The 22101-nt window shown below is 33.4% G+C and overlaps 2 protein-coding genes and 1 pseudogene across 2 annotated transcripts; all 3 read left to right on the top strand.

The window, feature by feature from the left end:
- Nucleotides 1-15966, top strand: part of LOC128179686 (uncharacterized) — a 160633-nt pseudogene extending 144667 nt beyond the window's left edge.
- A 2202-nt stretch (nt 15967-18168) lies between these two features.
- LOC128179687 (ankyrin repeat domain-containing protein 29-like) lies at nt 18169-20312 on the top strand. The gene is given in 1 exon segment (XM_052847198.1): nt 18169-20312. A coding segment is annotated over 1 exon segment (807 nt). The 5' UTR covers nt 18169-18727; the 3' UTR covers nt 19535-20312.
- A 70-nt stretch (nt 20313-20382) lies between these two features.
- On the top strand, nt 20383-21339 carry LOC128182120 (ankyrin repeat domain-containing protein 29-like). Its single transcript, XM_052850735.1, has one exon. The coding sequence runs from the start codon at nt 20383-20385 to the stop codon at nt 21169-21171; it is 789 nt and encodes a 262-aa protein (XP_052706695.1). The 3' UTR covers nt 21172-21339.
- The last annotated feature ends 762 nt before the right edge of the window (nt 21340-22101 follow it).

The following is a 22101-nucleotide window of genomic DNA, read 5'->3' as shown; positions in this document are numbered from 1 at the left end:
CTCCCTTATACCCATAATGTAGCAGCGGAACGATTTTGGAGAAAGTTAATGAAGTTGCCTTGAAAATAACAGTCAAATTCATCACGACGAACCTTTTTGAGACTGCAAATACATTTCAACTACAAATTTTAATCCACAGAATGGAAGAATTCAACACCTTTTCAATAACGTACATGTATTTTCTTTGCAAAAATGGGTGCGTAGGACATTATTCATTTTTACGATAAAACATATTCTATCTTCACTCTCCTAACAAATATAATGTAACTGTTTTGCATGTAATCAAATATGTGTTGTCATCACGAATACAAAAGTAAGTACTTACATGTAGTTGAAATGTATATTTGTTATTTTATACTTTCTCTCATAAGAAATCATTACTATAATGAACGGAATATATAGCAAAAGTCCAATGAAAATTTACCCGTATTTGTTTTATCATTTCTAAGTTTATTCATGCAAATGTGATATTGTGGAAACATAAACTAAATAAAGATCTCGTTAGCGTGAAGATATTGCGCAAGCGCAAGATTGTAAAATCCAAAAAATACAGGTGATTTCCGGGATTTTTTGAGGAATTTTCGTTGATCATTAATTAGCGAAGCTTAACTGAGAAAAATTAAAAACAAATTGGTAATCTTCAAGTACCAATGATGTTTAAAATATATAAAACAAAAGACATAATTCTTCCGATTCCTCGGTATTAAAGACCAAAAATCCGATTAAATTATTTTATTATAGTAGTATAGATATCAAGCTCATAATAACAGTAAAAAAAGATCGCAGACTTTGATAAATTTTAGAATGGATTAATTATAATTTTCTTTTAAAAGTATATTAGTTCAATGTTAATTTTTACTCTCAATTGGACGAAGTTTTGAAGCTATTTCGAAGAAATTGTAAATCCCCATTGTGGTGTGTTTGGTTTATGTATGCTTTAATTCATTAGAGAACTTTTTTTTAAGAATACATGTTTTTCTTAGTATTTTTTAGTCATTCTTAAACAGGTGTTCTAGTGGAGAATCCTTTAGAAAAACGAGAGCGAGAAAATATAAACAATCGTTTTCTTTTCTGGCGAAACACAAAAAATGGGGTTTTAAAAAATAGCTTCTATGAAATATCTTTTATTTTACTGCAAGCATTTCAAATCTACGTGGACTCTTAGTTGTGTGTGTCGTTACATGTCGCAACGCATCCCTTGACCGCGGCCAAGGAGATCAAAACTTATCAAATATACACAAATATAATTTGTGCATTTTCAACCCTCCTTAGTTTGTAGTGTATCGAATTAATATCAAAAATATTCATTTTTGTCGGAATATCTTGTGCCAGTTATACCAGAAATACCAGAAAGTGACCCGAAATACACTTGAGCAGCGATGTCATAAGAACTACTGTTAAAATCGCTTCATCAAAGATTAAAATCCTTTGTGACAACGACCTGTTTCCCTACCTCATCTCATTTTATTGATACCACACAACCAATTATAAACAGGCGTTTTTCATATTGTTTGCAATTAAGTTGTTTATGGCGATTCGTACTACCCCAAATGACTGTTGTTTTCCCCTTCATTCTATAATTATTCTTTGAATCAGTTTTAAATTTGCTTGGGACCGACAATTTTTTCCACAATTCATTCATCTTTATATATAACGTAAATGGACAAAAATGTTAAGGTTAAATCATCTATCATTTTTTCATCAATGAGCGGACATTTAAAAATAAAAATTTTCTTTTTTTTATAAAATGAAAAATTGCTGATAGTTATTAGTTTTTAATCCTAAACAAACAAACTAGCTATATTCTTTTTGTTTCATCGTTAATGCCCTGATAAATCACAATTAGAAATCCAAGTAAAATCTTAGATTGAAAGCAGACTATAATTGCTATCACACTATTGTTCTATACCCAATTATTAAATGTGTGCAAAACGGGAACACACCGGTCGCGGCCGGTTTATAATTACCTAGCGGTCAGCAGTCAGCGGTTATTTAATACACAATATCTGCATCTTACTTGTGGGTTTCTTTAGCCGTTAATACAAATATATCAATTGTGGGTATCCAAAGTCTAAAAAAAATACCCACGTAATGCATTTTAATCAGTAAACTGCAGGCATTTCAAATCAACGTGTATCTGGTTTTTTATGTATATATCCGCGGAGGAGATCGGTTAGTAAACTGCCGGCATTTCAAATCAACATGTACCTGGGTTCTTGTGTATATATTATTACATTGGTTTCTTTTTACATACAGTATACGTCCTTCCCTCTGAACTGCCGCGTCCAAACTGACACTGCACGGACTGGCGGGTTTAACAGGTCGAGACCACTATATTTTATGACGTCGGCATAAATTTGCATACTAAATTAGCCATCTGTTTACTTTTATCGACAAACCAATCAGGTGAATGAGTTGCAAGGCGTTGTGGGCTACTACAAGTTTCAGTGTATACAAAGCGTATTGAAAATATATACCATTTTGAGTTGTCCTTTGGAAACTCATTTTGAAAGATTTTTCAGAATTTATGAAATTAATATGGACAATTATGTCTGAACTTCAAATTCTATGCTCACATTTAAAAAATATTGCATATGAGGACTTATATCAACCTATTTAAATACCCCATTGTCAATGTTCAAAAGAGAGGTACGTCCTATAGAATTAGAAGCAGCGAGTACCGCTTTTTCACGTGATATCCCATATTTAAGACAACATTATAAGAATGCGCGTTGATATTTTCTTCAGGGACACTCATCAGAATGCTTAACGGACAAAATACTATATGCTGCACAGCTTGCGCTTCTGCGTTTGTATATTTGTGCATTTCTACTACCGTGGCTATTCACGTATGTTTAAAATGTACAGTTACCTGTATTTATTTCACAATGATAAAGTCACAAATACACAACTGTGCAGTTTTTTCTTATCAAAACCTGTTTGTACTTGTATGCGTATGTTTGTCAGTCGTTTGATACTGATCATTTTTGAACAACAATTGATTAACTAAAACAACAGTATTTTTCAATGTGAGCATGGAACAAAGTTAATGGTACGTAATCTTTCCTTTTTTACCTTCTAAAGTAAAAATCAAGATGTACAAACATTCCGGTAAGCAATTAAATATTGTGAATAAAACAGACAAAAACCACGTGCGTCTGTTGATTCGTAAACACGTTGTAGACCGTCATGCATTGCAACTCATTCACTGGATTGGAGAATCTGTTTGACGAAAATTCTGTCACGTGTTAAATAATGCTATCCATATAAGGTAGTGTACCCGACCTGTTTAAGTCCCAGTGAACTGAGGTTCAATAAGGGTATTCAAAAATACGTAAAACTAAAACACCAAGGAGCTCAACACGGGATATGTGGTTAAATTAAAAGACAAAGTAAATATATACAATGACGAATTTTAATGTGACATACCTCTTACTTGTACCTCTAATACCTCAGCTCGAGAGCGCCTTAAGCTATATGGTACGGTGTCAAGTGATCTTAAGGGTGTTGTTTACTCAGGGTTTGAGTTCTCAAATTCCGATTGCTATAAAGTTCAATGTAATGAGTAAAATTTGTTCTAAACACAAAAAGTATTTATGAAATGAATTATTATTGACAAAACATTCAAAATTTTTACTTTATTATGGAATTATGCTCAAACAAAAATTGACTTTTAGCCAAACAGAGGAAATTCGGACTAAATTTTGCAAATTTTGTTTTCTGCTCAAAGTTTTTTGGCAGTAGTCTAATATTAAAAGTTACGATTTTATATTTAAGTCTATGTAATTTTGCATATTTTCCCTTGGTTTGACCTCACTTATTCATTAAATTAAACTTATGGCACGAATTAAAAAATTATTGAAAAATGCTTAAAAACGATAGAAGACACCATATCTCAAAATTTTGATCATTGACCTCATATAAATGTTATGCCAACAGAATAAGGTCAATATGAATAGTTCAATACCATACATGTTTTTGTATTATCATCATTCAATTTTTTTTAAAATTGGATCAAAAATGGGTAGGGATTTGAAAACTGATAGAGGAAATTCGGACTGGATTATTTTTTTTTAATTGTTGCTGAAATCTTAATGCTGTGTACTTATTTAGTGCCACTACCATTCATAAACTGTATGTTATTTTTTAAAGTGTTTTATTATTTGTAATATTTTTATAATTAAGAAAATCTCAACCGTAGTGTAAAATTTTATGGGATTTTTCTTGATTTTTCAATAAATATTCAATGGCCATTAACTCAAAAAGTAGGTCATTGACCTACTTTTCTGAAAGTGAAAAATAACAATACAAGCAAAGGTCTATAACACGCAATAGATGGTTTTTCATTATCATCAGCGGATTTTTTTTTCATTCTGAGTAAACGTCATCCTTAAACAAAGTTTCTGGGTCAAATATCAGGGTCATATGAGACCTGTTTGAAAAATCCTTATCTAACCATAATTGTATTTTCTTCTAATGATTATGTCTGGCTCATACATTACTATAAAAAGTAAGGTGTTTGTAAGTAAAAAGATGTACAGTGACCTTGAATCAAAATACATTTACTTTTTAAATGACATGGTCACATCACAGACCACTGTGTCAATTTTCAATAAATTCTTAGTCAAAATTTGAGATTAAAACAAAATCGCATGCAAAGCTTTAATTCTAATGCCTATTATTTAAGCGGCTGGGTCCTTTGAGAGGGACACCATTTAAATAATGTCAGGTACATTGCAGTAAAACTCAGATTGTTTTTGCATAAGGGACCTTAAATGTCTATGTAGAGAGCCAATGTCATAGCATACAACTTAATATACTGTAGTCTGGACCGAATGTTTTCTCTCATGGCAAAAATCTAGCTCATGCTTCACAGAAACAGTGCTTGTGGTTTATGTGATCGTAAAATTTAGTTTATAATTTAAAGGTCAAAATCAAAGTATACATCAACGAAGCAGATGTATATTCTTTGTTGTCTCCTTCTTGTGTCAAATTCAGTTTTAGTTTCACTAAAAGAGGTAAGGGGTGCGCTGTGACCTTGAACAACTTTTTATAGTGAATAGTTACGAATAGTGCCTTTCAATATCAGGCTATTTAGAAGTTCCAAATCCCAATGATGTATTACATGTATATAGTTGTGAAATACAAATAATTGATTAATCAGAAATTGAATCTAAAATCTTTTGATCGGTCACTTTCTCTGCGGCAAAAAAAAATGTTATCATAAATATGGCATTTGCTGTTTAGCAGTTTTTGATAAATTCGATCTTAATATAAGTATTTTGCACACATTCTCAATCATTAATACGCTGTCAAATGTACTAAAAAAAACTATTATGTGTTTTGCCGTGACAGACTTATTACTGGATTTGAATTGCTGCCCTCTTTAATAAAGGGCTGATGCATGCTATCCATTTACACATTTATAAGCTCTAGTATATAACATTATGACTATAATCATATTGACAATCCTTTTCGACACGAAGCTGCAACGGAAGACCTCCTCGTTGCTTTGCCACAAGCTCGGTTCTAATTGAATTTGCTGCGGTCTCAAAGATCGTTAACATTTTAAGTATTGAAGCAGTGAGAAATTAAGATTCTGCTTGGAATAGTAATTACTAAGGGTTTTATTTTGAGAGGTTGAATTAAAAAATAAACATAAAAGCACAATGACTCACCATAAACAAAACAAACAAAAAGTGCAGGTGAGAAGAGAAGTGTGAAAAATTGAGGATATAACTGTTCACCCAGTATAATGAATTTACTAAATGAAATAAACGCATTTATTTTTTTTTCTGCCGTCACGGTGACTAATTTCCACTTAAATTTCAAAAAAGATCATCAAAATAACTTAATTTTTCGGATTGCTTGATATTTAAAACATTCTCGAAGACAAAATAAACAGCAAAAAATGGGTACAATCTTTTGTACAAACAATGCAGACATCAATACTTCAACGGCTTTGGCTCTTCTCTTAATGGCCATTTTGTCCATGTTAAGTGTTTTTTGTTCTATTTAAACTATCGTCAAAGATTATATTAATCACAAAAAATACCAATCATATTAAGCACGCGCAAAACTGTTTAGACGTTTCTTCATGGGTAATTTATTTCAATTGTTGGTGAATGAAATCGCTATTTATCAGTGTACACTTAGACATGCATACAATCATGAATAAATCAAACATCAATATATATTTACATTCACTTTCTTTCCCCTACTAAATTTCATTGATTGATTTGAGTGATATTTACGCATAACACACAAGACCCAATTATTAAATCTGATGCGCATGAATACATTAAATTTTCCTTCAGTATTTCTAGAAGAACATGTTTAAATCTCCTCGCGACTTCAAAACCGGATCTCGACTCGATATTATTTTTACGCTGATAAATATTTCATTGATGTAAATATTTTTTAACAGTTAAATAAATTCAGTTTATTAATTTCTTCGTATACAAAAACTTTTATTCTTTAAATAACAGAATTAAAAAAAATATTTTATTTGAAATTAAACCGATTTGAACTATTTTTGTCAGCATAGTTCAGCTGTTCTAATGACTCTTCAGTTAATTGCGCAATACTCGTTGAATAAAGCAGAGATTTTGAAAAAAAATTAATAACAATAAAATTAATGCGGAGATGGAATGTTTAAAAACGCTAGTGCACGTTTTTCAAGTTGTATGCACACACCGTTGCAGTTATAAGACCACATATTTTTAAAAGTCAAGATTCAATGCTTAAATTATTCTGTTTGCTTTACTTACGCCCATCGCGTTAACTGTTTATTTGAGCTCACCGTATTCATGTTGTTTTAAGCCGTCCAGGATCATACCAGTACCGGAAGCACTAAAACGTATTTGCAATGAGAAAAACAAAACTAACTATAATTTTTTTGATCTTCAACAAAAAGTGAGGACTTTTCGACAGCCCGTGTCCCATTTTGATTTAAAATGTCAAAAAAATATTATCTTCATTTTTTTTCAAATTCTTCAACGCTTTGGCATTACCAATTGCTTATAGACAATGCAATGTCAAAAGAAAGATAATTCAAGAACGTTTAAAGTAGCTGTACATTTATTTCTCTGAAAATATTTTCTAAAAATCATATAAAAGTAAGTATTCATTTTTGAGACACAAAACTTGATATTCACAGAAAAGTTATAACTTACGTTCTTTGAGCAAAGCGAGATAACTCTTTCTAAATAAAATTTTAAATTAAAAAAAGATTGTGACATTTACGCCTCTAAAACCCCTATAGGGGGCCATAAATCCCCCCAGACCATATTTTTAAGATTGATCCCTCTACTCTTAACGATAAACCTAAAAGATTTTGAAAATCGAAAGAAAATTTAAAAAGTTACAGCTAAATGGATGTTTTGAACGTTGGCCCCTGCAGACCCCTTATTTTTTTTCGAATTGTCTACCGAAAAGCTTTTCCTGTCTGTGCATTGGGTGTGTCATTATAGAAGTTAAATATTGTAACATTTACATGAAAACTTTTTGAGAAAACGAACGACGCGTGATTTCAATTTAACATTGAAACTCCCATAGACGAATTTTATCGACTCATCAAACCGGAATGAAATGAAACCCTGACTATATGTTAAAGGGGCATGGTAATGATTTTGGTCAAATTTTTTTTTCTGTTTTTATTATTTGCAATGCTTTAAGAATGCATTTCTTATGATTTCTTATGATCAAATGAAATTTGGGTGCCAGTCGTTGAGTTTTAAGCAAGACACAGGGCTTACAATTCTTCATCATGTAAACAGGGCTCGTGCCCTGTTTTGGTTTACATAGGTTCAATATACCATCAAAAAATCGTTTAAAGCTGATTTGTCTATCTTATTATTCATTTTAAGCATAAATAAACAGTTCCTAACGATTAACACATTCATTTTAGGTCTAAAACTGGAATTTTCACTCCAACATTCATAATGTCAACAACTCATCAAATGACACTCAAATTTTGGTTACCTATTAAAAATGCCTTACTGGAGCATTGTAAACATTGAAATCGAAAACATGATTTTGGCCAAAATCGTGACCATGCCCCTTTAGATACTTCTATTTAAACAATGTCTAGGCCTCTTATGAAATTCCTGCGCTTTTCTGAATTTGTTTGTTTTTCATCCACCCTTTTTTGAAGTTTGAGCCCTTGTATCTCAAAAACGGTAAGAGATAGCAAAATACTTACGCTTAGGATTTTCTACATCTAGACATGACCAATCTAACTCTAAAATTTTAATGCTTTCACTCAAAAAGTAGGAATTATATTGCGCTTCAATACATTTTCAGTATTTTCCATGTAAGAACCGGAAGAACCGGAACCGGAAGTCCAAAACCTTACATACGAGAGCCATTTAGAATTGTTATTAGACTATTGCATAATTGTTTCATTATTTCGTTCCGTTTTCAAAAATTTCAAAAAATTTTGAACGCCTTTGTATAACCAGTTGGTTAAACAGGAACTTCTGAGTAGTGCAATGTCAAAAGAAAGATAACTCCAAAACTTTACAAGTAGCTACACTTCTAATTTCCAGAGGACAATTTAAAAAAATCATTTTAAAGTAAGTATGATCTACATTCTTAGTGCAAAGTGAGATAACTCTTTTTAAATAAAATTTTAAAATCTAAACAAGTTGTGATTTTTAGGCCTTTCAAACCCCTATCAGGAGTCAAGAAGTGGCCCCTTGGACCATAATTTTAATATTGTACTCTTTATTCCTAACAATAAACTGAAAAGAATTTTAATACCGGATGAGAAGTAAAAAAGTTACAGTTAAATGGCTGTTTTGCACGTTGGCCCCTGCAGATCCCTAATTTTTTTTCGAATTGTCTACCCAAAACCTTTTCCGGTCTGTGCCTTTAGTGTATCATTATACAACTGAAATATTGTAATGTTAACTTGGAAACATTTTGAGAAACTCCAACAGACAATTTTTCATAGTCTCATAAAACCGGAAGTACTCAATATTTTTAAATCAAACTTTGATCATATGTTAAATACTCCTAACTGAACAATGTTTAGGCGTCTTATAAAATTACTAAAGTTTTTTGAAATGTTTTTGCTTTTCATCCCCCTTTTCTCAAGATTAAGCCCTAACATCTCAAAAACCGTAAGATTTAGAGAAATGCCTAGGCTTCTGATTTTGTAAAACTAGACATTTAATTTTTAAATTTGAATGCTCTAACTAGAAAATGATAAAGATATTGTGCTTCAATAAATTTTTAGTACTTTCCTTGTCAATACCGGAAATGCTAGAACCGGAAGTCCAAAACCTTTCATACGCGTGTCATTTAAAAGTGCTTAAAGATCGTTGCATAATTGTTTCAATATGTCTTTCTATTTTCAAAAAATCGCTGACAAAACTTTGCCGAGAATAAGAATAATAGAAAACATCAGAATAACAATAGGTTTTTTCGACCGAAAGTCAAAAAGCCCTAATAAAGCGTAGCTTTTTTAGAAAAAAATTATCTTGAAGTAGGGGTTAGAAAGTGTCTTTTTTGAAAATTAAGCGAACATGTTTCAAAATTTATAACAATAACGATATAAATGATGTAATGTTCCGCAACCTAAAGAGTCGTGTGTTCTAGTTGTTTACACAACAGTCTTTTCTCCGAATTGCGAGTTAGACAATGGTGTGAGGCGATGAAGAGTATCAGTCACATAGTCGGAATGATACCTGGTTTGTAAATTTCATTGGTACATACACCGTGTTCTTTCTCCCGTGTTGATCAGTCAAATACAGGCAGTCGATTTACGATCTTTATTAGGATTAGATGGCCGGTAGATCGCTAAAATGAACAAATAACACTAACAGACACTCGTTCATCAACATACATACTCAAAATTGCGAAGTACAGTTTAATACAAACTACACAAAACATGCAAAAATCGGAATGATTAAGAAACTAGATCTTTAAAAAAACAGCTCAAGTTAGCATTTGTATATAAAATTTAATATATATTAGTTACCTTGACAATGTAAAACATAATACACTTACATCAAGGTGCCTGACTGACTCTAAAGACATGAAATGTGCTCATTCACATTTGCTGCAAACTTTTTCATATCTCTGTATCATAACAAATTAATAGGTAACTCGTACCACTATACACCGAATTTCAAATTGAAAATAATTGATTAACGCTTAAACTACGAGGTACATCGATTGTAGCTTCTTCCATGATAGGGACTCGTCTTAAGCCAATGTACTTTGCGAATACTCTAGATCTGGTTAAGACGACGGCCGCATTCTCCACCTTGCTCTCATGCATTGCTTTAAATATTTTACGACCTTCGACATATTCAACGTCGTCTTGTTAATAATAATATTCACGTACCTTACCCGATTGGTCTAAAAATTCTAAACACTGAGATTATGATCTGCTGAGGCACACTCCGGGATCACTGCCCACTTTCTTGTAGAAGCACCGCACTTGGCAAAATTGTCAACCTCAGTTACTGGGGTACTTTTCATGGTTTCGAGGGTCTCATATTTTTGTTTTCATTTTTGAATAAACAGTGTTCATGAAAACAGCTAGCTTATTTTGTAATTAGATTGAAAAGAATTTTATTAAATTACAAAATTCGGGGGTGGTGCACAAGTTAATATTATTATGAGCTAATAAAATCAATGTACCAACATTTGTTTTTCAATATCTACATTTTAGTGGAATGGGCATGGCTTTCAAGATGAGTGATACATGTACATGCACGAACATGTATTCTCAACATCCCCTGACTGTGTCTGATATGTATATAATAATAAACACGTGAGCGTTGTTCTGATAAGTTTAACATTTTCATCGATGACAAAATTTTCTCCTTAACATGTGTTTCAAAGCTAGCTGTTATACTACCGTATATTCGGTCTTCCCATAAACTAGAGTTATCGTTACTGAAAGAGTTATCTTCCCCTCATAGCAGGTATGCACTACTTCCGGTTATTCGAAGATGAGTACGGGAGTTTACATATACGACGTCAATTAATAACGACTTTTCTTCTGCAAAAACATTTGATGTTTGCGCTAGCCTGTTGAGATGCATTCGTTCGAAATGCCATGCTCTCATGAAAAAAAAATATGTATGTATACGCAGTGGGTATTGGTATCTTACCAGGCACCGACGGTCATCAATTCGGGCAGCTGTAGTGTACATGTCATGCAGGATGTTTAATAGATGACAATCATTTGAATTTCTCAACAAAACAGATTTGTTGTATAAAATAGATACCGGTGTTATATAGTGCCTTTTCCCCCTAGCCATCTTTCCCCCCGGAAACAAAGGCACCTACCCTCCATGGGGGCTAAAATTTTCAGTGTCATCTACTAGTGGTATAACACTATCACTGTGAAAATATGGTTAAGTGGTCATCTCTAGAATATGAGATTCGGATTCCCACTAATAGAACACTATTCAATCATTATAATGGGGTTTTAAACATCGGGCCCTGAAACATCAATGGCCCCTACCATGAGGGCTGAAATTTTCAGAGTCATCTACAAGTGGTAAACCACTGCCATTATGAAAATATGGTGATATGGTCATCTCCAGTTTATGAGACATTGGACCCTTAAGAATATGCACTATAATCATTATAATAGGATTTTAGAAATCGGGCTCTGAAACATTGGAAACAAAATTTCTCTAAAACAGAGGTTTAGTATGGATGAAATTTTCAAAAACAGACATACAGTCTGATAGATTTATCAAAATATTCTTAAAACATTCTCGCTTAGTACAATTTCAGAACACAGAATTATGCATATAAGTGTATAGCTTGTAAAACCAAGTATTTTTTTTCAATTAATTACCTAAATTAAGTTTTATGTGTAATTCCATTACACACAAGTTCAATTTTCAGCATAGTCTATAATAATAATAAATCGGCAAAACGAAACTTAGCCTTTATAGATGAATGCAGTTGTACATGTATGCAACCTGGGAGTGTAGAAACATTAATTTTAATCCTTACTGGATTTCCATCAATATTTTTTATAAAATCTGAACCAAAAACGTGAGGGAGAAACCCTACTATGGGGGAAAAGCTACTATATAGTAGCTTTTCCCCCCAGGGGGAAAGGCTACTATATAGTAGGTTTTCCGGGGGGAGAAGCTACTATGGGGGAAAAACTGCTATTCAACACCGGTATTATAGAGTTAAGAGGAATGACAGCATTGAAAATGGAGCTCACTGCTTTTAAATAGAGATTTATTCGAAATTTGAATTTTTCTTTGGTTTAAAATAAGAAATCCCTTTTCTTTGAAGTCTTTGAGGAGATAGCTTGAACAAATTTTTGTAGTTTGTTAGTTTTACTATTAGTACATTTATTACTTTTATCATTTATCTCAATGCCCTTTATATAATTGAACTGCTCTTTATTCACGTATCATCTATAGCAAACACTATTTTAGGAATAAACTATTCATGAAAAATTAAAGCTATACACGCTATAATTTGCGTCAATTTTGAATAAAGGGGAAAATGTATGTGTTTGATTACTAATAAAAGTTACCTTTATGCTGTTAATTATAATGCTCAATTCGATCACGTAACAAATATATCAAATATTAAACAATAAAAAATATTTATTTTCCTGCCAGGAAAGTAATGCCTCCTCGTGAATATCAATCTATCACGAGATATCGACAGCTAACTTTAGTCTATCATACCAAAACTGGTGAAGGGTAAACATCTTCATAATTGTGATAGTTTCACAAAGGAAAGGATATATTCAGTAAAGCATAAATTTGTCCGATATACGAGTACAAACAAAAGAAAAAAAATACAAGCCTGTGAGTAGATATGAATACCTCCTTTAAAAAAATGACGTAGACCTGTGTGTTTCCCCTATGTGCTATTTATAGATCCTATAAGTGTTAATGCAGAAGTAAGGGTATCGTGAATGGCAAGCGTATTTTACTCATTATACATGTATGTATTTCAAATTAACAACTGTTAAGCATATTAAAAATCAAGTTGGATATTTAATTAGGCAAACAATAACGACCACCTAGTTCTCCGCGGACATGCGCAATGAGGTTGGTTTCGCTCTTCCTTCATCAATATTCATGAAAAGGTATATTTTCCTGGCAGGAAAATAAACAATAAAAATCTATATCTTTGTATTGAGATGGAATTCACCATTTTTTAATTTACAGATTAAGGATAACTTTTATAAGTAGACAGACACATGCGTTTTCACTGTCATTCAAAATTGACGTAAATTATAGCGTGTATAGCTTTAAGGATTGAATGAACTATATATAAAAATATAAACGTGAATGTTGTCAATCAAAATCGGAACGCAACTTTAAATGAAAACATGATTGCAAGCGGTGTATGCAAAAAATTGCGCAAAAGCTAGGTTGCAGATGTTTTTATCCATTATATCTTAAATTCTTATGATGATGAAATTGGAATTAGTCATTCATTTATCTAAATGAAATCCATCAAGAGTGAGTATACACTAACATGCCAAAAGTATGTCAACTTTTCTTTTTTCTCTATATATTTTATTGAAAACAAGACATATATTTAAAAGGGTTTTTGTTGTTATTTTTTGTCAGATTTTGAAGAAATTTTTATTGATTAAAGTAGATTCAATTTGCACATTTTGACATTGAAATAGTTTTTTTGACTCATATGCAGAATTTCATATTTCAAACACAACACGAAGATATTTTTTAAGGGCTCTACTATATATCCTTTGCAATATTAGAGGCTTTAGAGCTGAAAAATCTTACTTTGGATTGTAAACATCAAATCTCAAGAACTGAAGGTGGGAAAAATATTTAAATATGATGCCAGAAAAGCCAGAACAATTCTGAATTTATCAATCCAAGTCTTTTCAAAATTTGTCATGGTTTTTTTTCACACTTTAGGAATGCTTTGCGTGTCCACTTCTCTGTAAGTGTATCAGCAGCGCTCTCCTAAAACCACGCACTTCACCAGCAACTGCAGTATTTATTGGTAAATGCATATGGCAGGCGCGTGGCATCAATGGAGGGGGGGGGACTACCCTCCCCTCTTCTTGCAACAGATATTTTTCATAAATTTAATTTACATATAAAAAAGTGAATAAAAAAGGTTGACCCCCCCCCCCTTACCTTTTTCGTAGCAAATATATAAATAGTGAATCTGTGAAAAGAATGAAATGACTCATGATTTAAGCTAGGTCTGCTGTACAGTAAAGTACATTACCCCCTTCACGATTTGAAAGGTTGTAATTTTCTTTTTCTTTTATTTAAATTTTCTGGTTTGTTAAGTAGTTTTTTTTTTATGAGCCCCCCCCCCCCGCCTCCCAATCCACGTTCAATAAAATGGTATGTGCCTGGATATGGTACGATTAGGTGCACTCGTCAAATCTCTCTACTTTTTTTTTTTAAGTATTAAGTATAACAGCATCTTTTAATTGCACATTCGTCTTTCTATATTGACAATTTACACAATAACCGATTAGACAAGACAAAAAACGTTTGTTTCAACCATTTGTTTATACTGGTTACATAGCGCTATACCTGCTCTAATGCAGAGATAACTCGTGTTACGAACGATAACTCCAGGTTATGAAAATCCCGAATAAAGTGCTCAAGAATCGCTACATATAATTTTAAAGGCGAATTTTGATAGTTGTCTTTATAAACGCGCATAAGCTTTAGATTTGCACGTCGGGGTCAATACACGAAACTACATTTTTTTAATCACAGCGAAATAGTGAAATATTCATTTAAAACACCTAACAAAATAATAACATCATGTTTTATGAAAATTACTTAACCAAAGACAGTGGAGCTCTCTTGCTCTGATCTCCAGATATAATTTCTATTGGAGAAGTGTTTTGAAGATAAAGGGTGGTACAAAAATCATGGTTTCGGCAATAGCTTTATTAACGTCTTTTCACCTTACTCGATAAACTTCAGAACATGAGCGTGAAAAATACATGTATGTTAAATTACATGTATACATTATTTTTATTTTGGATCTATTTTCGTTTAAGTCTTCACTCAAGAATTGTGTCTATTATAAACGTAAACGGTTTTTTATTATTTTTTTTATTGTAGAATCACGAATTGAAAAGGCCATATTTGACCAATGGAAACAGGACGACATTGATTTCATTTCAACAAAGGCGTGCAAAGAAGTAGAAAAAAATATAAAAAGCAGGAACCTGGTTATTGTTGCTGGTCACTCAGGATCCGGAAAGTCAGCCATCATTCAACATATTTCGCTCCAATACAGAGAACAGGGCTGGACCGTAAGACGAATAAAAAAGGTAGAAGACATCGTGGATGAATATTCTTCACGTCGATTCCAAAAAAATAAAACCATTTGTGTTTTTAATGATCCATTGGGAAAAGAATATTTTGATGAAATTTTGAATAATTCATTGCAAACATATGAGGAAGAAATAAAGTTGTACCTAAAAACAGCAAAACTCGTGATGTCTTGTAGAAATCACATTATTTCTGATACCAGAGTGACACGTTATATCGTGAATCAATCATATGTTTTAAACATCGATGATAACAAATATAAATTATCTGTTGAGGAAAAACGGCAGATTTTAAGCAAATACACGTCCGATATGAATCTATCCGTCAAAGATCGTGATAAGCTTGTTGAAGTAGAAAGGTACTTCCCGTTATTGTGTAAATTGTATTCTAGCAAAGAGGAATACAAACATAAGGGTATAGAATTTTTCACAGAACCCGTAACAGTGCTAAAAGAGGAAATACTAGAGTTCAGAAAAAAAGACAAGAGTAAATATTGCGCGTTGGCTCTCCTTGTTCTTTTTAACGATGATCTTTGCGTAAATGACCTCTTAAAAAATGAAGACAACGAAAACAAATTTAAACAAATGTTAAAACTTTGTGGATTACAAAACAGAACACCACCTTCAGCTATTGGGGACTATTTTTCCTCCATAAAAGATTGTTTTGTAAAAAAAAAATGGCGATACGTATCATTTTTATCATGACTTTGTGATGGAAGTTACCACTTATGTGTTTGGAACAGATTATCCCACTGAAACAATAAAACACGCTGATATCGGCTTCCTCAGAAAAAGAGTAAAATTAGGAAATTGTGACGAACACGGCGATTCTTTCACTATCTATTTAAGTGACAGATACATTGAAGAACTTGGAGAAAGGCTTTATACTGAACTGTGTGGAGAACGCCTGGTAGATGTCGTACTCAACCCTTGTCTAAGGAATGAAAAAGTAATTGAAGTACTGAAAAAAGAGATAGAAGGTCATCCCGAAAATCACTATTTGTTACTAGAAACAAAGAAACTTACAATTGATAAACAAAAACTTGATTGGACTTCTAAAACAGTACTAATGAATAAACTTGAATTTTTGGAATTAGAAAATGAGGTATCGCCATTGTTTGCTTTGATTGTATTTTGTCATACACAACTTTCGCTATATTGCTTGAAGTTTCTTGAGCAAAAGCATTTCGACTTTAGCAGCTGTTTTTCCGCAGTGTGTTGCAGTGGTTCAACAGAATTGTTTAATTATGTTTGTATAGACCACGCTGAAGAATATTTTAAAAAGACATTGGAAGATTTATGTCCTATTCACATTGTATCCTTGTTCCATAATTATGACCTACTCAATAAGATCATTAAGGAAGGAGTAAATGTCAATAAAAAGACTGACGATGACCCTTGTTGGACGCCCCTTATGTTGGCAGCTGGTAACGATATCCGAGAAAACGAACACTATAACCATAGGGAAACAGGTGCAGAACGAAGAGATAAAACTGTACAACTTTTACTGAGTAATGGAGCAGACATTAATGTATGTGACGAGGAAGGAGCCAATCCTCTCCATTGTGCTTGTGTAAATGGACATGAAAGCACTGTACAACTATTACTGAGTAATGGAGCAGACATTAATTTATGTACGGAGGACGGAACCAGTCCTCTCTATATAGCTTGTCGATACGGACATGATAGCACTGTTCAACTTTTACTGAGTAATGGATCAGACATTAATTTATGTGACGAGGGCGGAGCCAATCCTCTCCATATGGCTTGTCAAAACGGACATGATAGCACTGTTCAACTTTTACTGAGTAATGGAGCAGACATTAATTTATGTACAAAGGACGGAGCCAGTCCTCTCTATATAGCTTGTCAAAACGGACATGATAGCACTGTACAACTATTGCTAAGTAATGGAGCAGACATTAATTTATGTATGGAGGACGGAACCAATCCTCTCCATATAGCTTGTTTAGATGGACATGTAAGCACTGTACAACTTTTACTGAGTAATGGAGCAGACATTAATTTATATGACGACGACGGAACCAGTCCTTTCTCTATAGCTTGTCAAAACGGACATGATAGCACCGTACAACTTTTACTGAGTAATGGAGCAGACATTAATTTATGCAACAAAAACAGAGCCAGTCCTCTTTTTATAGCTTGTTTTAACGGACATTATAGCATTGTACATCTTTTACTGAGTAATGGAGCAGACATTAATTTATGTATACAGGACGGAACCAGTCCTCTCTATATAGCTTGTCAAAACGGACATGATAGCACTGTACAACTTTTACTGAGTAATGGAGCAGACATTAATTTATGTATGGAGGACGGAACCAATCCTCTCTATATAGCTTGTGAAAACGGACACGATAGCACTGTACAACTTTTACTGAGTAATTGAGCAGACATTAATTGACGTATGGAGGACGGAACCAATCCTCTCTATATAGCTTGTCAAAACGGTCATGATAGCACTTTACAACTTTTACTCAGTAATGAAGCAGACATTTATTTATGTGAGGAAAATGGAGCCGGTCTTCTCTTTATAGCTTGTCAAAAGGGACATGATAGCACTGTATAACTTTTACTGAGTAATGGAGCAGACATTAATTTATGCAACAAAAACGGAGCCAGTTCTCTTTTTATGGCTTGTCAAAACGGACACGATAGCACCATGAGTAATGGAGCAGACATTAATTTATGTGAGGAAAATGGAGCCGGTTCCCTCCTAATAGCTTGTTTTAATGGACGTGATAGCACTGTACAACTTTTACTGAGTAATAGAGCAGACATTAATTTATGTATAGAGAATGGAACCAGTCCTTTCTATATAGCTTGTCGAAACAGACATGATAGCACTACAACTTTTACTGAGTAATGGAGCAGACATTAATTTACGTACAAAGGACAGAACCAGTCCTCTCTATATAGCTTGTCAAAACGGACATGATAGCACTGTACAACTTTTACTGAGTAATGGAGCAGACATTAATTTAAGTACAAAGGACGGAGCCAGTCCTCTCTATATAGCTTGTCAAAACGGACATGATAGCACTGTACAACTTTTACTGAGTAATGGAGCAGACATTAAGTTATGTGATGAGGAAGGAACCAGTCCTCTCTATATAGCTTGTCAAAACGGACATGATAGCACTGTACAACTATTACTGAGTAATGGAGCAGACATTAATTTATGCAACAAAAACGGAGCCAGTTCTCTTTATATGGCTTGTCAAAACGGACACGATAGCACCATGAGTAATGGAGCAGACATTAATTTATGTGAGGAAAATGGAGCCGGTTCCCTCCTAATAGCTTGTTTTAATGGACGTGATAGCACTGTACAACTTTTACTGAGTAATAGAGCAGACATTAATTTATGTATAGAGGATGGAACCAGTCCTTTCTATATAGCTTGTCGAAACAGACATGATAGCACTACAACTTTTACTGAGTAATGGAGCAGACATTAATTTACGTACAAAGGACAGAACCAGTCCTCTCTATATAGCTTGTCAAAACGGACATGATAGCACTGTACAACTTTTACTGAGTAATGGAGCAGACATTAATTTAAGAACAAAGGACGGAGCCAGTCCTCTCCATATAGCTTGTTTAGATGGACATGTAAGCACTGTACAACTTTTACTGAGTAATGGAGCAGACATTAATTTATATGACGACGACGGAACCAGTCCTTTCTCTATAGCTTGTCAAAACGGACATGATAGCACCGTACAACTTTTACTGAGTAATGGAGCAGACATTAATTTATGCAACAAAAACAGAGCCAGTCCTCTTTTTATAGCTTGTTTTAACGGACATTATAGCATTGTACAACTTTTACTGAGTAATGGAGCAGACATTAATTTATGTATACAGGACGGAACCAGTCCTCTCTATATAGCTTGTCAAAACGGACATGATAGCACTGTACAACTTTTACTGAGTAATGGAGCAGACATTAATTTATGTATGGAGGACGGAACCAATCCTCTCTATATAGCTTGTGAAAACGGACACGATAGCACTGTACAACTTTTACTGAGTAATTGAGCAGACATTAATTGATGTATGGAGGACGGAACCAATCCTCTCTATATAGCTTGTCAAAACGGTCATGATAGCACTTTACAACTTTTACTCAGTAATGAAGCAGACATTTATTTATGTGAGGAAAATGGAGCCGGTCTTCTCTTTATAGCTTGTCAAAAGGGACATGATAGCACTGTATAACTTTTACTGAGTAATGGAGCAGACATTAATTTATGCAACAAAAACGGAGCCAGTTCTCTTTATATGGCTTGTCAAAACGGACACGATAGCACCATGAGTAATGGAGCAGACATTAATTTATGTGAGGAAAATGGAGCCGGTTCCCTCCTAATAGCTTGTTTTAATGGACGTGATAGCACTGTACAACTTTTACTGAGTAATAGAGCAGACATTAATTTATGTATAGAGGATGGAACCAGTCCTTTCTATATAGCTTGTCGAAACAGACATGATAGCACTACAACTTTTACTGAGTAATGGAGCAGACATTAATTTACGTACAAAGGACAGAACCAGTCCTCTCTATATAGCTTGTCAAAACGGACATGATAGCACTGTACAACTTTTACTGAGTAATGGAGCAGACATTAATTTAAGTACAAAGGACGGAGCCAGTCCTCTCTATATAGCTTGTCAAAACGGACATGATAGCACTGTACAACTTTTACTGAGTAATGGAGCAGACATTAAGTTATGTGATGAGGAAGGAACCAGTCCTCTCTATATAGCTTGTCAAAACGGACATGATAGCACTGTACAACTATTACTGAGTAATGGAGCAGACATTAATTTATGCAACAAAAACGGAGCCAGTTCTCTTTATATGGCTTGTCAAAACGGACACGATAGCACCATGAGTAATGGAGCAGACATTAATTTATGTGAGGAAAATGGAGCCGGTTCCCTCCTAATAGCTTGTTTTAATGGACGTGATAGCACTGTACAACTTTTACTGAGTAATAGAGCAGACATTAATATATGTATAGAGGATGGAACCAGTCCTTTCTATATAGCTTGTCGAAACAGACATGATAGCACTACAACTTTTACTGAGTAATGGAGCAGACATTAATTTACGTACAAAGGACAGAACCAGTCCTCTCTATATAGCTTGTCAAAACGGACATGATAGCACTGTACAACTTTTACTGAGTAATGGAGCAGACATTAATTTAAGTACAAAGGACGGAGCCAGTCCTCTCTATATAGCTTGTCAAAACGGACATGATAGCACTGTACAACTTTTACTGAGTAATGGAGCAGACATTAAGTTATGTGATGAGGAAGGAACCAGTCCTCTCTATATAGCTTGTCAAAACGGACATGATAGCACTGTACAACTATTACTGAGTAATGGAGCAGACATTAATTTATGTAAGGAGAATGCAGCAAGTCCTCTCTATATAGCTTGTCAAAACGGACATGATAGCACTGTACAACTATTACTGAGTAATGGAGCAGACATTAATTTATGTATAGAGGATGGAACCAGTCCTCTTTATATAGCTTGTCAAAACGGACTTGATAGAACTGTACAACTATTACTGAGTAATGGAGCAGACATCAATTTATGTAAGGAGAATGCAGCAAGTCCTCTCTTTATAGCTTGTCATAACGGACATGATAGCACTGTACAACTATTACTGAGTAATGGAGCAGACATTAATTTATGTGACGAGGACGGAGCCAATCCTCTCCATAAAGCTTGTCAAAACGGACATGATAGCACTGTACAACTTTTACTCAGTAATGAAGCATACATTAATTTATGTGAGGAAAATGGAGCCGGTTCCCTCTTAATAGCTTATTTTAATTGACGTGATTGCACTGTACAACTGTTACTGCGTAATGGAGCAAAAATTAATCTATGTACGAAAGACAGAATTAGTCCTCATATTTATGCTTTTGTGAATATACATTACGAAACTGTTAATATTTTAAGCAATAACGCTGCAGACTCTAGCCTGGCCTGTGGATGTATATATATATATATATATATATATATATATATATATATATATATATATATATATATATATATATATATATATATATATATATATATATATATATATATATATGATTTGGTGAACTGAGGTATTAAATACGAGTATGCAATTCAGGATATCGAAGCACACCTGATGTTAAAAATGGACGTTTTGATACCCCTGAAGTGTCTGTTTAATTGTTTTAGATAAGCAAAGTGGTCTTAAAGGAAACATATTATATATTTTTTGATTAACTTTTTATTTTTTCACATACAATGAGAGAAACGTATAAGATCGGTATATCTATCATTGACTATAAGTGTTGAAATATACTACCGTATATTGGATAAGTATATAATTGTGTAAGGGAGAGTATGAATATAGGCTGTACAACCATCAGCCTACATGTAACAACTGATATCCGCGTACGTTTTTCTTTTAATTTGTATAGCTTGTGTTTAAGCCTGTCTATTTATGAAAATAAATTGATGGAAACCTATTTTTGAGTTAAATTACATGTATTTATTTCGTGTGGTTATTAAAGTAGTAAAGTGCCCCGTAAATTAGGAAAGTGTCTGGTATTCAATTTATTATAAAAATATGGAATGTATATGTATAATGAAGTTTTTTGTGGTAGGGCATATCAGTATAAATTATTGCTATCTCAACATCCGTTACATGTGTCAAAGTCCTTTGATATAATTCAAAGTCGGCCTTATACAACATTATTTAACTTGAGGTTTATTTTCAGTTTGTTTG

This window comes from Crassostrea angulata, chromosome 4, assembly GCF_025612915.1.
Source record: "Crassostrea angulata isolate pt1a10 chromosome 4, ASM2561291v2, whole genome shotgun sequence".
Lineage (NCBI taxonomy): Eukaryota > Metazoa > Mollusca > Bivalvia > Ostreida > Ostreidae > Magallana > Magallana angulata.
This window is presented reverse-complemented; position numbering and strand designations above follow the sequence as displayed.